Source organism: Centropristis striata, chromosome 5 (genome assembly GCF_030273125.1).
Source record: "Centropristis striata isolate RG_2023a ecotype Rhode Island chromosome 5, C.striata_1.0, whole genome shotgun sequence".
Taxonomy (NCBI): domain Eukaryota; kingdom Metazoa; phylum Chordata; class Actinopteri; order Perciformes; family Serranidae; genus Centropristis; species Centropristis striata.
The window spans coordinates 40,121,335-40,142,003 of record NC_081521.1 but is presented as its reverse complement, the minus strand read 5'-3'; the positions used below and the strand labels follow the sequence as shown (position 1 = coordinate 40,142,003).

The 20,669-nt window shown below is 35.9% G+C and overlaps 1 protein-coding gene across 1 annotated transcript; it reads left to right on the top strand.

Annotated features, from left to right (window-relative positions):
• On the top strand, positions 1-19,085 carry LOC131972146 (dysbindin-like). The gene is made up of 4 exons (XM_059333926.1): positions 1-227; positions 15,780-15,929; positions 16,575-16,724; positions 18,739-19,085. The coding sequence occupies exons 1-4, from the start codon at positions 185-187 to the stop codon at positions 19,032-19,034; spliced, it is 639 nt and encodes a 212-aa protein (XP_059189909.1). The 5' UTR covers positions 1-184; the 3' UTR covers positions 19,035-19,085.
• Positions 19,086-20,669: the final 1,584 nt, after the last annotated feature.

The following is a 20,669-nucleotide window of genomic DNA, read 5'->3' as shown; positions in this document are numbered from 1 at the left end:
TATAATGTTAGTGTACTATCTTTGATAAATCCTGGTGCCAAAGTCAAGAGATGCAATGACTAGATGACCAGCCACTACACACACCAGCATCCTGTCCTGGAGCCTTGACAGGAGGGGAGGAGAAAAATACACACACACTTAAAGGCAAAACACTCTCTTCAACCAGTCCCACATCCACTGGATCATGTCGTCTACTGGGTCAACCAACCACAACAAGCGTCTGGCATGTAAGTAACCAACAGAGTTTGAGCTGAAGTGGAAGTGGAACCAAGCAGACTTACAGTACTGTACATTATATTGTAACTTAATGTCCTGTGTAGCAATTTACTCCACATTGTTGTTGTAATTTAACACTTTGTTTTCATTTTGGTCGGTATTTATTACATTCACCTATACAATACAGCCTCTTAGTACATTTTTGCATATGGCTGGGAGGGAAAGTTTTATTACAGTTACCTCTTTATAGGAGATAATTTAATTTTTAGCTCTTCGACATGTTATTTACATTGTAAAAAATGTCTGTAGATTTTACGGTGAAAAACTGCTAAACCATGACAGTAAAAGACCGTAAAATGATAAATGGGTTAATTCAGTTTCAGTAACAATGAAACACCGTAAATGTATATATCAGCCAAAACAGTATTTTTTACAGTTTTGTTTTGGGGAAAATACATTACTCCAGTGTAAAATACACTGTAATATGTAATTAATGTAATATATATACAAGCCGCCACTGTCATTTTTGCATTTATTTTTTGTAAAAAGTACTTTGTCTCACTGTTAAATGTACTAAACACCATATCTCTAACAAAAATATACTGTAATATTTAATGGTAAAATCTTTAATTTATGCATTTTCATTTAGAAAGTATTTGCTTGTCAATTATATGGCAAAACAGTATTTCTTTTGATGGAAAAACCTTTTATTTATACGGTAAAAAATGGAATAAATGCAATCTTAAACGTGATATCAACAGTGTCAATATCTTTTTACCGTAATATTTTAAAAAGTTGCACCGTATTTATTACGGTAAAGTTCTGGCAACCACAGCTGCCAGTTTTTTACTGTAAAAACGACGGGGTTTTTTTTTACAGTGTGGTCAGTATTTATTACATTCACCTACACAATACAGCCTCTAAGGACATTTTTGCATATGGCTGGGAGGGAAAGTTTTATTACAGTTACCTGAGACAATTTAATTTTTAGCTCTTCGGCATGTTATTTATGTTACACAGTGTGTATAATAGGTACTGCATCACTGCTCCATTATTTTCTGTGGGAAATGCGATTGAAAACTCTTCCCCGAGGATGAACTATATTATAACTCACAACTATAAATTAGACACATTCAGTTTATTCTTTTACTTCTCAGTCCAGCCTTAAACCAAAAGGCCTCGTTTTTTTTATTCTTAAAATAAAAGAGGCCTTCTCTTTTAAACTAAATGAGCCAGACAGCCTTGATGGTGACTCTGTTGATGCAGATGAGGTTTAATCGCAGTCAGGGATAACAACTACTTCTTAGAGTCTGACTAAGCTACAGGAAGGAGGTCTTTATATAGACGCAGAGAGGACAGGCTAACTGCTAACAGCTTGCCAGACAACTATTGTCTTGCTTTCTAATTGAGCACAAGTTCACAAAAGCTGTTCCTTTGTGTTTACGTGTCAAGAGAATATTGTGCTATTTTGCAAAGCTACTTTCTGCTTTAATGAATGTGTCTGTGCATGGGTGCATGTGAGTGTTTGTTGATGTGTACAGACAAGAGGCAGGGCGCTACATGTGAGCTCTGTGGAGGCTACTGAAAGCCCTGTTATGACTGACCTAAATCGGGAGCAGTGGGAATGGCTGGAGGTCATCTTTGCATTTAGCCCTGAGTGAAGTACCTTAATGGCTTTGGGAATGGGAATGGCAACGGCCTGGGAATAGAAAATCTGATCAGACACTTGCAGGGAAAGTGCTCAGACAAGGTCCAAGATATAATCGGAGGGATTGATTGAATTAAAGACTAGACATACAATTGAAGACATCATTTGCAAAAAACAGATAAAGAACATTTTTAAAATGAATAAACCGTTTTGATAGATTTTCCCCTTGATCAATAATACATCATTTTGAAAAACTAAGTTTCGCAAGGAAAAATTCAAACGGACCTATCTCTTCATGCAAATTAACTCAAAAACAAAAAAAGCAAAAACGAAACAGATAAATGAAAGAGATAATAAATGAATTACATAATGTTAAAAAGTTCTCAAACTAAGAAATATAAGTTCAAAATTGTAGTAATATAAGTATAATACAATAAGGATAAACATATAAATACTAAAGCCAAGCAGGAGCAGCAGCAGCAGCACACTATAAAAAAAAAATCTGTTTAATTTACGGTAAAATACCGGCAGCTGTGGTTGCCAGAACTTCACCGTTAAAAATACAGTGAGTGGGTTTCCTACTGTAAACTTAAATATAAATATCAGGGGGAAAAAACTGTTATTTAGACTGAATAATCCAGTGGGGGTTATTTTCAGGGTAATTGTGTCTTTGTGACATGGTATTTCTCCATTAATTTTACATACATTTTTAAAAATATTTTTACAATTTAAGTTGTGTACTATTCCTTGACTTACGGTAATTAACCCTATAAAGCCTGAACCATGAAATAATTGCCAGAAAATTATATTTTTTAAAAACTTGAGTATTTATTGAACCTGCTGACAAAAAAAAATAAATCAATTTGTACATCAGGTCTTTTTGTACAATTTGTTGCTCACAGAAAAAAATTTATTTATCTGCTGATATGAAGTTTTCACCCAGCAATGAACCTGTATCATTTTTGCTACATCTGGTATTTTTGTGCAATTTGTTGCTCAGTTGTTTTTTTAAAATCTCCAACACATGTTTACATCAGGTTTTTCAGGAAAAAAATATATCAGACTGATGATGTAGAGGTCTCAACAACTTGTGTATCAAATATGATACACTTGGCTTTATAGGGTTAAGTGCCTACTACACTAATATACAATTTGAAATGTTACACCTTATTTCTGATGCAATTTGACAGTGTTTTACTGTAATTTCTACAAACATTTTTTGCAGTGCAGCAGCAAGAGGAAAATAATGATGTAGACTTTATTTAAATTATGTGTTCATGCAAAGTATTTGCAGTATGACGTAGGACGTTTATGATGCAGTGGAAAGAGGTGGAACAATGGTATCGTAAATTAACTTGTCAGGATTTACTGTCTACTACAAGGCTGTGTGTTTATGGATACGTGCATGGGGGCGGTGGGTGGAGTGGGGCAGCATGGCGGGGGAGGTGGCTGTTGTGGTGCAGTGATCTCACTCATAAATGATTTATGCTTGATGGATCGCTGTGGCCACGAGGCCAGCATAGGAGAGCGATTGGCTCGGTAAATAATAGCAGTTATACCTTAAAACGATGTGGATGTATACTGCTGAGAGGCAGTGACACCATCACCGGGCCCCGCGGGGAATTAGGAGCTGCAGGAGAGAGGAAGGGTGGAGTTTGAGATGGATGGGCTGTCAAATGTGACTGGCCATGCAGTGCAACCGCCTCACTAGCTCTCTCTAAAACACATAAACCCCAGTCTCTCAGTTCAGTGAAAACAGAAAGATGATCATGGGATTTCTTTCCACTTGCCACAGGGAGAGTGAATGCTTCATCATGTGACTTTTTGCTTCAATGGGAACATTTGTTCCCTGCTTCCGTTGCAGTTCCCAAGACTCTTGATGTATGATTGCACCATTAGAATGACAGAGGGAGGCTAATGACGCATGTATTCAGAGTTTAGTGTTTTCATCGTTGAAAAGATGCTGATACGGGAGCCAGAAAGAAGAAAACACAGAAATAAATGCACATTGCATGCTGGGGCAGAATAAGAACAACCCGAGACAGATGTGTAATTTGTCATATTTGGATGGGAATTCAAAGACTAACAGTGTGGATTACTGGGAGCAGAGCAGTGGAGGTGGCAAAAGGATCAGACTGGAGAAGAATAATCAGAAGGATGAAAAAAATCATGTGCTTCAGCTCAACTGTCACCTCTGGCCCCGGACCACCCACCCCCACCACCTTCACATCTGAGTTATAGATTCCTAGACATAAAGAGATGCTAATGATCCTATTAGCAGCAATACAAATGTCTAAAGGAAAAATAATTAGGATGTTCGGAAATGTGCACGGCAAAGAGGATAAAGAAATAAAAAAAGAAAGGTTTTCTTGCCTTTCTAAAGCCAATTAAATTCCTTCCATTTAGTGTGTGTGTGTGTTATTTAACACACAACAAAATACACAAAATGCACGTTATTGCATACTTGTTTTTGTCAGTGTGAGACTTAGCTGAGGCAAGCAGACCCTGTAAAGCTCTTTGCCTCAAATCACTGACACTACAGCTACTTTATACCGGGAATAATGCACAGCAGGCTCAGGTTGCATAACACCACATTCTCCTTTCTTTAACAAACTCGTTTCTTCTTTCTTTCCTTCCTTTCCTGCGAACTCAGCCAACTCAGACATCCTACATGCATGTTCACACAACCTAGGCGGTAAGCTGCGTAATCAGGCACTACAATCCAGTAGGAGTCCAGCGTTGTAGGGTGTGCAGTTAAAGGATTGCGCCAGCATTATGTAACAATAAGCCCTAGGTAATTATGGTTCAGTGTGGGCTGAGATAGAGCAAGGGGTTCTGGGTAAGGGGCATAGGTCCTGTGACAGATCACAAGTGTTATGGAATTTCAGAGCTCTTGAAATACTGTAAAGCTTAACTCAGTTAGTCGCTAACAAGCCTTGGCAGTTTGTCTTAGGTCAGAGTGAATTCCTGTCTTTGATGTTTTCACTATAGAGTTCAGTACTAAACACCCTGTTTGTAATTTCTGATGGAATTTAATTATGTTGTAAATTAGCGTGGGATCATTGGAGTTGTTGTCTTCTTTGCTAAACATCCCTCATTTGCAATGGAAATCTATCTGGAATTACTGAATAAATCAATGCAGGTTTTATTTACATTACATCATTCACGTTTATTCATGTTATGTCATTTTGTTCTAATAGTCAGGCGGCTTAGCCAAATAAAGGGGACACGTCGGACAAAAGCACCAAATTTTTTCCACATACTCTCTATCACCATAGGTTTCAATTTTTGGTAGGAGCCACTTCATCAAGTGTGGATCGGAGATGGCAGCCATATAAAGTCTATGAGAAACTCTATATCTTCCAAGCCAATTAGAAGGTCAATCTTGGTGCCAAAATATACATTTTCTGTGTCAAGGAATCATTTAAACCTATTGAGAATATCACTAGATAATTATTTGATCAAATAGATATGTTCATTTTCACCCAGACTGGTAGGTCTTCAAGTGCTGCAGCAGAGAATCCTGAGCTGAAAATGAATCCATGTTCACAGGAGAGTGCGGATTAGCTGCAATGTACACTGCTCAAAAAAAAACAAGGGAACGCTTTCATCTCATGTCAGATCTCTAGTGATATTCTCGATAGCTTAAAATGATTCCTTGACCCAGAAAATGCATATTTTGACACCAAGATTGACCTTTTAAGTGGATTGGAAGATAAATTGGTTCTCATAGGCTTTATATGGGTGCCATCTCCGATCCACAATCTTGATGAAGTGGCTCCTACCAAAAATTTAAACCTATGGTGATAGAGAGCATGTGGAAAAAATTTGGTGCTTTTGTCCGACGTGTCCCCTTTATTCTTAAATCTGGCCCTAAGCCGCCTGACTATAATGAAATAATGCTGCTTAAGCCAGCACAAACCCCAGAGCCAGGAGTCCCTGAGGACCAGCAAACATTCTGTTAATGTGGTTCCACTGACCAGCAGACTGTTGTGACCTGTTAGAAAAAGTGCATGAGGAAACCTTGAAAATTGATAATCTGTCACCAACAGAAAAAACCTCACCATTTTTCTGCGCAGATCGTTGATGGGGAAATGAAGAGCTGGCCTCTTCTCCAGAACATTCAACAAAAACCTCCTGCCTTGTTATCTCTCACAAAGATATTATGTGTTACAGAGCCAAAGCATTTTTACTGTCTCACATAGATTCTAAAAGTCTAAAAAATATAAAACAGACAATGAAATATATGTTATAACTTTAACACACAATCATAATCATTGTATCAAAATCATATTGCCTGATAAATATAAATGCATAGAGATATTTACCAAGGCTGACCTGATAGTCACACACAGAGTCAGACACCAGGGAGTCAAACAGAGAAGCAGAAATCAAGCATAAAATCATTTACAAATATAGAAAATAATCAATTATTTTAACAATTCCCTCTTTTGGCCTCACATTCATGAGGCCAACTCAAACAAAATTATGAATAGTAGCAATATCAGTGAGCAGCAAAGCATGCATTTCAGAGTGGATTAATGTCATTTGATATGGGGAAAGGGATTTACCTTTGATGACCATGGAGATGAGGAAAATAGAAAATAATCAATTATTTTAACAGACCCCTGGTGTTGAGTTTTGCACGGGCAGAATTTGAGTTGATAAAGTGGAAGGTCCGTCTCTGGAGCATACATACGTTATTAGCCTATTAAATCAAAATCTATTAAAACTACCAGAACAATCACACTTATAATGACTTTGTGAGCATGTTAAATGTCGTTGTAACATTATAGCATTACTGTACGCATAGCCTGGTGCTCATCTATGACAAGTAGCCTTCATACTGTAGGCCAGCTATTCTCAACCTGGGGTTCGGGACCCCAATTGGGGTCGCGAGATGATTTCTGGGGGTCGCCAAATCATTTTAGAAGTCAGCTCTGTCTCCACTGTGTTAAAGTGTTCATGTATTTTAGTCTTTTTGGTCACTTAATGTCTTTTTTTGGTCATTTTGTGTCTGCTTTTGGTCATTTTGTGGTCAATTTGTGTCTTTTTTGGTCATTTTGTTTCCTTTTATGGACATTTTGTGTCTTTTTTTAGTCATTTTTGTGTCTTTTTTGTCATTTTGTGTCGTTTTTGGTCATTTTGTGTCTTTTTTTGGTCAGTTTGTGTCTTTTTTGCTCATTTTTGTCGTATTTGATCATTTTGTGGTCAATTTTTGTCTTTTTTGCTCATTTTGTTTCCTTTTTTTGGTCATTTTGTTTCTTTTTTGGGTGATCATAACTGTGCTTGTGAGATTGTGTTCAGTGAGTGGGGGTCACGGACAACATGCATGTTAAATTGGGGGTCGCGACTCAAAAAGGTTGAGAACTACTGCTGTAGACGACCATTATAATTCCTGGATCTTGTTATGCAGTGGTAAGACTAACAACACGTCTACTGTGTCCCAGGATAATCATCAGCAGAATGAGTTTGAGATGTAAGACACTGCCAGGGCCACTTTTTGCACAAAGCAGTCATACTGAATTATTAATTCTATGGTTTTCTTTTCAAATAATATTGTTTTTACTGTCAGTGGTTGTAACAAAGCCATGATGTGTTTTAGTGCACTGTCAGCACTCATAGACATACAATACATCAGGTTAATCAGTGTTGAACCAGCAGATTTGCCTGGTTCCTCCTCTCCTCTCCTCTCCTCTCCTCTCCTCTCCTCTCCTCTCCTCTCCTCTCCTCTCCTCTCCTCTCCTACCTACACAGCAAAATCTGTAGTGTTGTTTTTTCAGTGTTAATCATTTTGAGTTAGTGGGTGTTGATTTTGGAGTTGTTTTAACACTTTAACACAAGCGAGTTACATGTTAACACCTGAGTTAGATTCACTTCAGTTGGAGTTGATTTTCAGATTTTGTGACTTGTATGTTCGGCTGAAGACAGAACGCACTTTTAATGTATCGTAAAACAAAACAATGAATGTTTATCATCACATTAGTGAAAGGAAATAACATGATTTTAGGGTTAAAAAATACACTTTAATGTGTCAAAGTAACACAATGTATGTTAAAAATTAACACTCACAGTGAAAGAGAATAACACAATTTTAGCGTTGAAAATACACTTTAATGTGTCGTAAAAAAACACGATGTATGTTAAAAATTAACACTCTAATTAACACACAATTTGGAGTTAAAAGTGCACTTATGTGGTGCCATAAAACAACACCAAGGGTGTCAAATATTTAACACTATTAAAGAGTTAAAATATTAACACTTTTCAAAGTGTAATTTTAACTCAGAATCCGTGAGAACTATATAAACTCAGAAAAAGTGTTAAATTTAACTCCCTGTGAGTTGAATTAACACTCCTGATTTTGCTGTGTAACAACCATCACAGCCGTTTTCTGTGCCATGACCTGTCGACAGTAAATCACTTGTGATCTGAACGCCTAATTTGTGGCCAAGATAAGGGTAAAGCAGCCGCCTATAACAATAGCATGGGTTGCCAGGACTATTTCATCAGACTTGCTCACCGACCCTTGCACTAACTTGTCTCGAGCATCATTTTACTGGCAGTCAGTTCAATCTCTGTTCCAACCATACTTGATGCAGGTTTCATTTTCTCACGATAAGTTTTCTTTCCTTTGGACTGCCTCTGAGAGACTTAACCCATAAGAACCCAGACCTATTTATCCTTAAAGGAAACGTATGGGGGATATACCACAGAACAAGTTTTTAACCCTATAAAGCCAAGTGTATCACATTTGATACACATGTTGTTGAGACCTCTACTCTCGATAACTGATATTTTTTTTCCTGAAAAACCTGATGTATACATGTGTTGGAGATTAAAAAAAACAAACTGAGCAACAAATTGCACAAAAATACCAGATGTAGCAAAAATGATACAGGTTCATTGCTGGGTGAAAACTTCATATCAGCAGATAAATAATTTTTTTCTTGCATATTTGAATTAAATGTTAAAAGGAAAGTCTTAATAGGATAAAAATGTTAGGTTTTATGTTTTTGTTAGTTCAAGAAAAACAAACTGTGAGCAACAAATTGTACAAAAAGACCTGATGTATCAAATATGATACAAATTAGAATTCATATATGCAAATTTATTTATTTATTTTTGTCAGCAGGTTCAATAAATACTCAAGTTTTTAAAAAATATAATTTTCTGGCAATTATTTCACGGTTCAGGCTTTATAGGGTTAAATACTACCTCTAAATGTCAAAGATCTGTGATGTGACATAAACGATACATTAGGCATTTATGGTATTTATGTTTATGATATTTCTTATTTTAAAATAAAAAAACTAGACATTTTCTGCGTACAGAGATACAAATTTGCCTTTTTCTTTGCATCTCCACAACATTTATCAAAATTGTGACATTAATAGTGCTGTTTAACAATAAATTATTTTTCTGATTCATTTTTAAGTAACAAGATAAGAATAAATCATTAATAAAAACAAATAACTATTTGCCTTTTTGTTTGCATCTCCATAACATATATCGAAATTGTGACTTTAATTTGTTCAGTTCCCTATTAACGGAGTAGAATTGTTAAATGGGTTTAAACTTAGTCTTGTAACAAAAAATAAGCGTTTTGAAGTTAGCTAAAAAGCAAAAAAGCTGAATATGGGAGATTCTAGAAGATTTAAAATGTTTGGGTAACACTTTACAATAACCATCTAAGTGATGTTTATAGATTGTTTATAAACCATTTACATACATATTTAATCGTTAAATGTTTTAAACCAATTTCTTCAAGGTATATGAATGATTTCAAAATCATTAACACACTTAATATGGTGTAAAAAATGTTAAAATGAGTGCAAAACTATTAATAAACTAATAACTATAATGTCATTGTTTGTTAATGGTAAAGTAACTATCAACTGATATTAATATACCATCTATTTGGCATTTATGAATTATAGTTCAACATTAATACATTTTCTGTTTACCATTATAAATTGCCTATATACGGTTTATAAATGATGATTAAACGTTAATAAACTATCTGTTTACCATTTATAAATGATGGTTATTGTAAAGTGTTACCAATGTTTGTTACACAGGTGTCACCATGGGTTCTTATGGGTTAAACTTATATGTGATTCAAAGTGGGAAAAAAAAGACTTTACTTGATGAGCCACATAAGGATTGTTGGTGGTTAATAACCCCTGTCAAAAGCAAGGGATTCCCCCTCAGAGGCTATGAACACCATCTGGGTCTCACACAGAGAATGGTAGTAATGTAACCTTAACCAATTTGCATGGCGACCTCCTACACGTCTTGCACAGCAGGATGGTAGAAAACTCAGAGGTTATGTGGATGAGTCAGCCTTTTACATACATGTTTTTCTCCCACGCTGGGGCAGACAGATGGAAACATGCTGAGCTTGTGCGTGGGTTGGGCATGTCCACTGGCAACTTGAGTAGCAAAATCTGACTTTTAAAGAAAGAGACAAAGAGAGAGAGAGAGGAAGAGAAGCATTCTCAGAGAGGAGAGAGAGGAAGAGACAACTCTATAAGGTCAGAAAGGAAAGCTGGAGTTTATGTAAGCTGTGTGATTTTATCATCAGGAGCCTGTAACAGCCTGTAGAAGGTGGTTTATTTGTCTTCAGCTACCCACTGCTACCGAATCATGACTGCTGGATGATCAATGAGATAGCATGGAAGGGTTTTTTTGGCAGTTTGGCATGTTGAGGCCAATGGTTTCCCTAAATAGTACATCAGATATGATGACGTACTTTGATCTGCTGTGCCACATGCCATGCAAGAAAATGGTCATGAGTAACCCTGTCACGCTGTTGTGATATAACACGGCTGGGGCCAGTGGCGGTTCTACACAGGGGCCTCCAGGGGCCACTGCCCCTGTGAAGAAGCCTTTGGCCCCTGCTGTGGCCCCTGTGTCAAATTAATAATAAAATGATCAATTTATAACGATGAACAATGGAACATTTCTTACCTTTTTTTTGTTCAAACAACATCTCATTGTACACAAAAGGAACCCAGAATGTGTACATTGTATAATAGTTTAACTCTATGGAGTCTTATAGGGCTATTTTGTCCATTTTTGAATCCTTTTCATGTCTTTGTAAGTCATTTTGTGTCTTTTTTTTGGTAATTTTGTATCTGTTGTTGTGTCTGTTTTAGTTATTTAGTTTCTTTTTTTGGTCATTTTGTGTCTTTTTTTGTCATTTTTATGTCTTCTGTGGGTTTTTTTTTGTTATTCTGTCTTCTCATTTTGTGTCTTTTTTGGTCATTTTGTGTCTTTTTCAAGACATTCAAAGATTTTGAATGCTTAAATATAATCTTTGCCATTTTTTCATGTGCTAATGTGCCCCTCTGATTAAACACTGGCCCCTCCTTGGCCCCCACAGTAAAACTGGTCTAGAACCGCCACTGGCTGGGGCAGTGGCAAATGGTCTTATTGATGATTTATTAATGATCAGATCTGCAACAGTTAGTCAGTTGACATAAAAACAAATCTGAACAACAATAATATATTAATAGTTTGACATTTTTAAGCAACAATGACAATCATTTGATGATTTCAGCTTCTCCAAAATCAGTTTAGTTGGTGCTTTTTTCTTTCCTAACCCATTTTTTGTTGCTGGTGTGGAAAATTATGAAATATTTTGATGTATTTTGGTTTAAATATTTTACCAACCACACAACCAATCAAGAAAATAATCAGTACAATCATACACCAAGGCGAATGGTGCATTTACTTGCTCTGCAGATGGTCCAGAAGCTGAACAGAAAATTGCCAAAAAACAAACTTCTTGACCAAAAATAGATTGCATGCTTGACCCTAGGACTGTAATGCAAAGTGGGATTTCAATTAACCCTATAAAGCCTGAACCATGAAACAATTGCCAGAAAATTCTATTTATGTTTATTGAACCTGCTAACAAACAACAACAACAAAAAAAATCAATATCAATTTGCATGTATGAATTCTAATTTGCATCATATTTGATACACCGGGTCTTTTCGTGCAACCTTAAAATATTTTTAACCAATTAAACTTTGACTTTCCTTTTAAAATTTTTCTCAAACATACAAAATATTTTTTTTCCAAATAAGACAACATCATACATCTGCTGATATGAAGTTTTCATGCCGCAATGATGGATCCACCAGTGGAACCTGCAAATTATTTGGGCTACATCTGGTGTTTATATTTTTTTTTCTTCAACACATGTATACATCAGGTTTTTCAAGAAAAAAAAAAGTCACACTGATGATTTAGAGGTCTCAAAAACTTGTGTATCAAATATGATACACTTGGCTTTATAGGGTTAAGTATTTTTTTTAATATTAGGTACAAAAAAAAATCCCCAGATAACCCAATAGCTCAGGGTTTGGTGGTCTGATGCCATGAATACCAATACCCACAGAAAAATAAATATCTCAGCATGATCCTCGATATCAAGTTTCTCCAATTTGTTATTAGTCACAATCACATTATTTACATTCATGTGTGGACACCAGTTTATTCTTAACAACACTGCAAGCTCTATATCATTGACTGCATTCCCAGTTCCATATCTGAAATATCAGCCAGAGGGACTGTGAACCGCAGAGTGGTTTGCAGCCTCCACAGACAGCTTGAATGACAGAATAAAAGGCTGTCGTTAGTGCATGGTAGTGGACACACACACCCCTCCAGGGCTGTGGGAGAGTGACTGACAGATTGACTTGCTGGGTCTCCAGAGATGGAGCTGTCTGAAGAGAAAGGCCGGGTCACACCAATGTGTTTGTTCTCAAAAAGGGGAAAAGTCGCACTCAAACGCTCTGTAGATTGTAATGTGAATGTTGTCACTGTGCATGCAGGATCCCTCTGCTGGTAGCATAAACATGTAAACATGTAAACATGTAAACATGTAAACATGTTAGTCATGGAAGCTTGACAACACACTGGGTGTCGAAATGAGCATTAAGCGCATATATACACAAAAGCATGCATGCACTAAATCTACGCACGACACTTTGCTATGTTATTAATATTATTACTATTATTATTATTATATATACTGTTGCTGCCATTACTATCATTACTATATACTGGAATATACTACTATTATTATTATACCGGCCTTATTTATTATTATTATTACTATTATTGTTATATAGTATTATTATTATATATTATATTATTTTACTTGTAATTACTTTATTTATATTTTTCATTTTATTTTTATATTGTTTATTATCTATTATTACATATTATATTATATTATATATATTAAATACTGTACTATTATTATTATTATTATTATTATTATTATATACTGTCAATATAGCATTGTTGCATCATATCACCAGTTTAATTATTACCATCATCTTGTCAACCATCCTACCAACTGATGTTCTTTTTTTAACTTCTTAAGTGTTCTTGTTCTATTCTGTGTTTTTTTCTATTGTTGTTTTTATTTATGCTATCTCAGTATTTTATTTTATTTTATTCTATTGTATTTTATTGTACTTGAATACCGGACTGCTGTGACAACCGCAGTGAGAACCACACTGTTCATTGCACCTTATTTATTTCACGGCACCAACATTTTTATACTGCATATTCATATTTATTCTGCACTGGAATTCTACTCCTTAATACATACTCCTTCTGTAGACACTTTATTTTTTATTGTATTTTTATTGTATTTTTATATTTTATTGCTTGAAGTATGCCTAGGTTGTTTCTTTTTATTTAATTATTTAATTGTGTTGTTATTGTCTCTGTGTGTAATGCTGCTGCTACACTGTAATTTCCCAGCTTGGGATAAAAAAAGTCTATCTATCTATCTATCTATCTATCTATCTATCTATCTATCTATCTATCTATCTATCTATCTATCTATCTATCTATCTATCTATCTATCTATCTATCTATCTATCTATCTATCTATCTATATATCTATCTATCTATCTATCTATCTATCTATCTATCGATCTATAAACACAAAAGCATGCATGCTAATGCAATAGATCACACATGCAAATACAGCTTATGAGAATATGCTTGCCCTGTATTAATACACACTCTCACAAACATTAAACACTGGTGACATGAGTCAAAGTGTCAGCCCGATGAGAGAAGGCACAATGTGTGCTGAGGATGATGTAGCACAGTTACACAACCACCGCTGGTCAGCATGGCAGAGGTCGATGCTGGAGGTAGACCTCAGGACAGACGCTCGCTTGTTTCTCATAACATGTCTGCAATGTCACGCATTAAAATAAAAATCCCAGTAACGTCACGCATTGCTAGCTTGGGGATCTTCAGAGATTTGCAAGGTTTGCAACAGCTGACTCTTGCTTTTTTTGTTCCAGTCTTGCCCATACATGAGTCTGCAAATGCCAAGCAAGGAGTAATTGCAGCTTAAAGATGATGCCTGAGTAAAGGGGCATGCTGACAACACACTCCAATCCAACACCAACACCCAATTACCTGTCAAAAGCCAACCTGTCAAAAACATCCATTATTTTGGCACATGAACCAACATCCATGACCCATACTAAGATTGTAGCCAGGTACGTCTCCACAGCAAGGTTATTATAGTTAACGAAAACTAACGAAATAACAAAAACTAGAATTGAAAAAACATTTTCGTTAACTGAAATAAAAATAAAAACTAGAGTTTTTTAAAAAAACGATAACTAACTGAAACTGTATTGCGTGGTTACAAAACTAACTAAAATTATTGTGGAAATGTCCTTAGTTTTCGTTTTTGTCAACTTTTTTCATTCATAATTCAGTGTTTCTATTTGAACATGCAACACATGGTGAATATGTTTACTGAGACTGGGATGTTTACACTAGAACCAAAATTCAAAACAGTTAATAACCTTATTGGGGCTGAGATGATAAACCAAAGGAAATAAAGGAAACATTTATTATGACCACTTTGAATCTCGCACCCAACACATAGCCCATTACAAAAAAACTAAAACTAACACTAAAACTAATAAAAACTAAACTAAAACTAAGCATTTTCAAAAAATAAAAAATAAACTAAAACTAGAAAACTCACTCTAAAAACTAGCTAAAACTAACTGAATTTGAAAACAAAAATTCACAACGAAATTAAAACTAAAACTAATGAAAAATCCAAAACTATTATAACCTTGCTCCACACACATGCACATGGCATGCACAATGTAATGTAACGTTAAAATTGTTTTAGTTTTGGGCAGTTCTTCACACTTTACCACTTCAAAGTTGCAGCAGATATTCAAGCAGATATTCAATGCTAGGAAATCTTCATTTGTTGTTAAATTAATCTTCAGACTTCATGTGTTTTTCATCACGACCACTAGAGGTCAGACTAATATCATGCCATTATAGAAAGGGCTGATGAAAAGGTACAGAGAATGAGAAAGGAAAAGAAAGGAGTAGTTAAAGGGGAAAAAATAAATATAGAGATTAAATGTCTGTATATCATAGGCTGTATTTGACAGCTGGCTACTCATACAATTATGGCAATTATTTCCGCCTCAACAATACAATAGAGCTCATCTACTGGGCTCCAATTTATTCTTGTTTGGCAAAATCTCTTCACATCAAACATGACAACATCTTAGCAACTGATAAATATTCAGTCGACCGTTTATTGGGTGTTTTCTGCTTTTCTATCGGATTAGTGAATTAAACTTGTTACGTGACAGTTATAGGTTAGGCAAAAGAAACACAAAGAAAGGCCTGCAGCCTATATTAGGAGACGATAAGACATGTTTGTTTTTTTAATACCTGTGATTTAATAACCAAAGCTTTTGGTAGCTTTGCCGAATGCATTCCTGTCAGACGCTGGGAAACTTTAACGCCTTCATATGCACCCTGAGCCCTGAAATGAATGGTAATTGTGTGTGTTTTTTTGTATGTGTGTTGTTGGGGTGATCAGCGGAGACAGACAACTCTCAGCGGGTGTTAGACAACGAGTCTGCCCAGCACCTGAAGCTGAGGGAGAGACAGCGCTTTTTTGAAGAGGTTTACCAGCATGATGTGGACAACTACCTGCCCTCGGCTCACCTGCAGGTCGACTGCAGGAAACGTGAGTGAAATAGTTTGAAAGTTATGGGCAACTGTTTTAACCCTATAAAGCCTGAACCATTAAATAATTGCCAGAAAATTCTTTTTTTTTTTAAACTGGAGTGTTTATTGAACCTGCTGACAGATCATTTAAAAAAAAAAAATCTAAAAACAATAGGCATATATGATTTTAATTTGTATCATATTTGATACATCAGTTCTTTTTGTGCAATTTGTTGGTCACAGTTTGTTTTTCTTGAACTAACAAAAACATATAAAACCCAACATTTTTAACCTTTTAAGACTTTACTTTCTTTTAACATTTTCCTCAAACATGCAAAATATTTTTTTCCATATAACACAACATCATACATCTGCTGATATGAAGTTTTCATGCAGCAATGACTGATCCACCAGTGGAATCTGCATATCATTTTTGCTATATCTTGTATTTTTGTGCAATTTTGTGCTCAGTTTTTTTTTTCTTCAACACATGTATACATCAGGTTTTTCAGGAAAAAAATATCACACTGATGATGTTTAGGTCTCAAAAACTTGTGTATCAAATATGATACACTTGGCTTTATAGGGTTAAATCTGCTTTGCTCGGTTTACCAAATTATTGGACATTGTGTTTCATGTAATGCTGTTCTGCCTGTATACGCAGCCCCTATGGGAAGCATCTCTTCTATGGAGGTGAACGTGGACGTCCTGGAGCAGATGGACCTGATGGACATCTCGGACCAGGAGGCCCTCGATGTGTTCCTGAACTCAGGATCAGGATCAGATGACGGACCACTAGCATCTCCTCTACCAGGTGCACTGATGACCTCTGGGTCGTAATCAGCTGTTCTAAAGCCATTAACCCATTGAGGCCTGAAAAGCCTGTAAAACCTCTGGGCGATTTTAAAATCAGCCCCTAAAACCTGAAGTTTTTCTGGAAATTCAACAGAAGTGTCAACTCTTCTACTAAATAATAGATTTTTCAGCCTCTGTAGCAGATAGAAATGAAATTCAAAGAGTATTTGAGAGCTTATACAAATACTACAAAACTGCATATCCGCTCTCCAGGCTTCAATGGGTTAAAGGAAAGAAAGATAGTTGATTGTTGAGTCTCATCGGCTGACCTTTCAATATGAACGCTTTGGGTTGGTAGTAGGGACAGAACACTAATAGGTAGGTAGGTAGGTAGGTAGGTAGATAGATAGATAGATAGATAGATAGATAGATAGATAGATAGATAGATAGGTAGCTAGGTAGCTAGGTAGCTAGATAGCTAGATAGATAGATAGATAGATAGATAGAACAACCTAGGCATACTTCAAGCAATAACATATAAAAATACAATAAAAAATAAAGTGTCTAAAGAAGGAGTATGTATTAAGGAGTAGAATTCCAGTGCAGAATAAATATGAATATACAGTATAAAAATGTTGGTGCCGTGAAATAAATAAGGTGCAATGAACAATGTGAATAAAAACACATAAAGTGCATAGCGACTGTATGTAATGAACCAGACTATTATTTGTTATTGTACAGTGTGATGGCATGTGGAAGGAAAGATTTTTTATATCTGGGTATTTGACAATATTTGAAGAATTGGGAATAAGCCACAGCAGCCTAAAGCGTCAGTAATTAACAGCCAAGGAAAAAGACTCAGGAATCCACCATCATGCTCCAGAATCGCATACTCCACCTTCAATGTAACCACTTTTAACATCCAGATTTTACAAAGGTAGACCAATTAACATGTCAATAATGCGCCAAAACCTAAATGATTAAGAATCAAGACTCTCATTATCATTCCTTATTCTATGAATCATATTTATTGTTACCTCAGGTGCAATCAGACAAGTTTGTACATTTTGTTACTTGGACACTATGTGTATATTTTTTAATAATAAAACAGCCCCAGAGGCATTGTGCTGTATTATATTAGCACGTAGGATTAATGTGGAATTTTATATATATATATATATATATATATATATATATATACACTACCGGTCAAAAGTTTTAGAACACCCCAATTTTTCCAGTTTTTTATTGAAATTCAAGCAGTTCAAGTCAAAAACAGCTCGAAAGGGTACAAAGGTAAGTGGTGAACTGCCAGAGGTAAATAAAAAAAGGTAAGCTTAACCAAAACTGGAAAATAATGTACAATTATGCATTTTTGAATTCTTTTCATGTGTCTTTTTTTGTTCATTTTGTGTTTTTTGGTGTCTTCTTTTAGTCATTTTGTGTCTTTTTTTAGTCCTTTAGTCCAACATAAAATGTGATTTTGAATCTTTTTTTACTTTCAAACACTATCATGCTCAATAAAGAATTTTAAATGTTGCAAATGTGCATTAATTTCAGAGTACACTGAGACATTAAACTGCATAATTTTCAATTAAATTCTGGAAAAGTTGGTGTGTTCTAAAACTTTTGACCAGTAGTGTATATTTAAAAAAAAAAAAAAAATTTTATGTAAAATAAACATTTTAGGTGCCTTTACTGGACAGTAAACAGTTCTGTAAAGTTTGTATAACATTTCAGTTGAAACTGATCAAAGTCACATCTTCAGTGTCAAGAGACTAATAACTCTTCTTGTAGTTTCTTTAATTTGCCTCAATCGAACCATCTAATGAATCATCTCTTTTCAATTTTTTCCGTTTCTGTTCTAGTGTCACCATAAATCAGGAGAGTCATCTAAAATGAAAAGAGTTGCTGAGTTGTTGAGCCAATTTCGGCAATTCAGCGTGTCTATCAATACATTTTGAGACTGCTTTGATGTGAAAGCGGCTCTTCCCAAACAGGCGCAGACGTGTTCTCACAGTTTCTGTTTACAGAGGCTGAGGAGGAAGAAGAGGACGAGGAGGATGAAGATGCAGAGGTTGTGTATAGGGAACGGGCGCCTTTAAAACGGCAAGACGAAGTTCACCGCAGTTCAAAGTCTCGCATGTCCTCAACATCATCTGGCTCCAGCGACACCAGCGGGGGAGGAGTCGACACACCTGTGATCCAGTCGGATGATGAAGAAGTTCACGCCGACACTCTGCTGCTGACCTCTGTCCCTCACGCCAGGGACGAAGAAACAGAAGAAGAAGACGAGGAGGAAAGATGCCTTGCAACTAAATCTCAATAAAGACTGAATTTTACTGTGTAGAGAGATATAGAGGTGGTGAAGAGTCTCTCTGTCTCTCTAAAACCCTGCATGGTTGACTTGGCTGTGATTTGCTGCGTCTTTTGAATGTTTCCCTGAGTACTTTGGATCTTTCTTTACAATGTAAAAATCTATTTTTCCTACCAAGTGTTAAGAACTATATTCAGTTGTTTGTTTAAATACTTGGCAATTGTGTCTCTATTGAATTGTTTGTTGAAACGTATTGGCAATGGTGTCTTAAGTTTCTTGACATTTGTATGCAAATAATCTCATGCACTAACGTGTTCTGGCTCATGTAAAGAAATTCGCAATTCCAGTTTTGCCCCCCTTATTGCCTGGGGGGAAACCTCCTCCTGCCCATCTTGTGTCATGTGAACTATGAAAGCACAGTTGCTGAACAACCACATGAAACAGGAACTGCGGTGTGTTTTTTCTTTCCAGACTTAGAGAGGTAAAAGAGGAGAGTAAAGTTGTGTGTGTGTGTCAAATACAGAAGAAGAGAAACCCAAGACAATTTGTCAAAAGCAGCGGTTGCTTTTAAAATTTACTACTCCTGAACTCTAACGACCCTGAGCTTTCCTCTTCTTTACTGGCATTTTTATTACAGTGCAGTAGAAAGCATCCGTCTAATAGGAGTTCCCAGACTTTACAGTGAGAATTAAAAACATAAAGACTGCATGGCCTAAAGAACGATCTGACTGGACGGAGTTCAAATGAGCAATGATGCAGTTCAATGAGTCTTCTAATTGTATTGTCGAGGCAGAAGTGAGCACAAAAAATGGAATTGATTTGACAACATCATCATGAATCTATTGCAAGGTGCATGTGCAAACTATTTACAGTGTCATGAATGGAACTGTGTTTGTAAATGCATGCCATTTTGGTCTTGTTAGTGACTACATAACATGTTTTGAGTGTTGCATACCTTTAATTAATAAGTTCACCACATGAGGTGTAGTTTGGGAGACGAGCGAGTTATTCATCTGACAAATATTTTGTTTGTTTCTGCACATATGTTTGTGTGGGTGTGTGAGTATGTGGATGTGTGTGCGTGTGTGTGTGAGGGTGTGGATGTTAAATATTACAAAACAACAGGTATTCACCTGATCGAGCCTATGGCTACATAAAAAAAATCAACCTTTGTACAGTGTTAATTATGATGTGTATCTCGTCCCAGCTTGAACTTCTTGGTATGAACTCAATAAAAATGAAAAAGAGGTTAAGCTGCTGAATTAGTGGTGTTGTTTGTCTTTCACTCACTTTCAGTTTCTCTTCTCGGAAGAATTTAAGTTTTCTGAAATGCTGCTAACTTAGTTTATTTAATTTTTTAAAAAAACAAGATGTTTTTGTGCAGATCCACATATAAATTCACTGTTTTATTTTTAACAGAACATGGACTCCCATTAGGGTGCATCAAAAAACACAATTCTTGAATTTTGATATGGCTGGGTGCTAAAAGTGTTCCAATATATGTAGAAACAACACATGCATGTGTGTCCAACATCCATCACTGCTGCACAAAATTCAGGGTAAGGCCATGTGAACATGTCCCATTGACCTCCATTCATTTCGTCTATTGGACAAATGAATGGAGAATCTTGAAAGTTGAATTCTGGG

Excerpts from the sequence above, each read along its gene's own strand:
- LOC131972146 (XM_059333926.1), top strand. The coding sequence starts at position 185 with ATGTCGTCTACTGGGTCAACCAACCACAACAAGCGTCTGGCAT. Across the intron at positions 228-15,779 it reads CCACAACAAGCGTCTGGCAT|CGGAGACAGACAACTCTCAG; the intron begins GTAAGTAACCAA and ends TGGGGTGATCAG. Across the intron at positions 16,725-18,738 it reads ACTAGCATCTCCTCTACCAG|AGGCTGAGGAGGAAGAAGAG; the intron begins GTGCACTGATGA and ends TTCTGTTTACAG.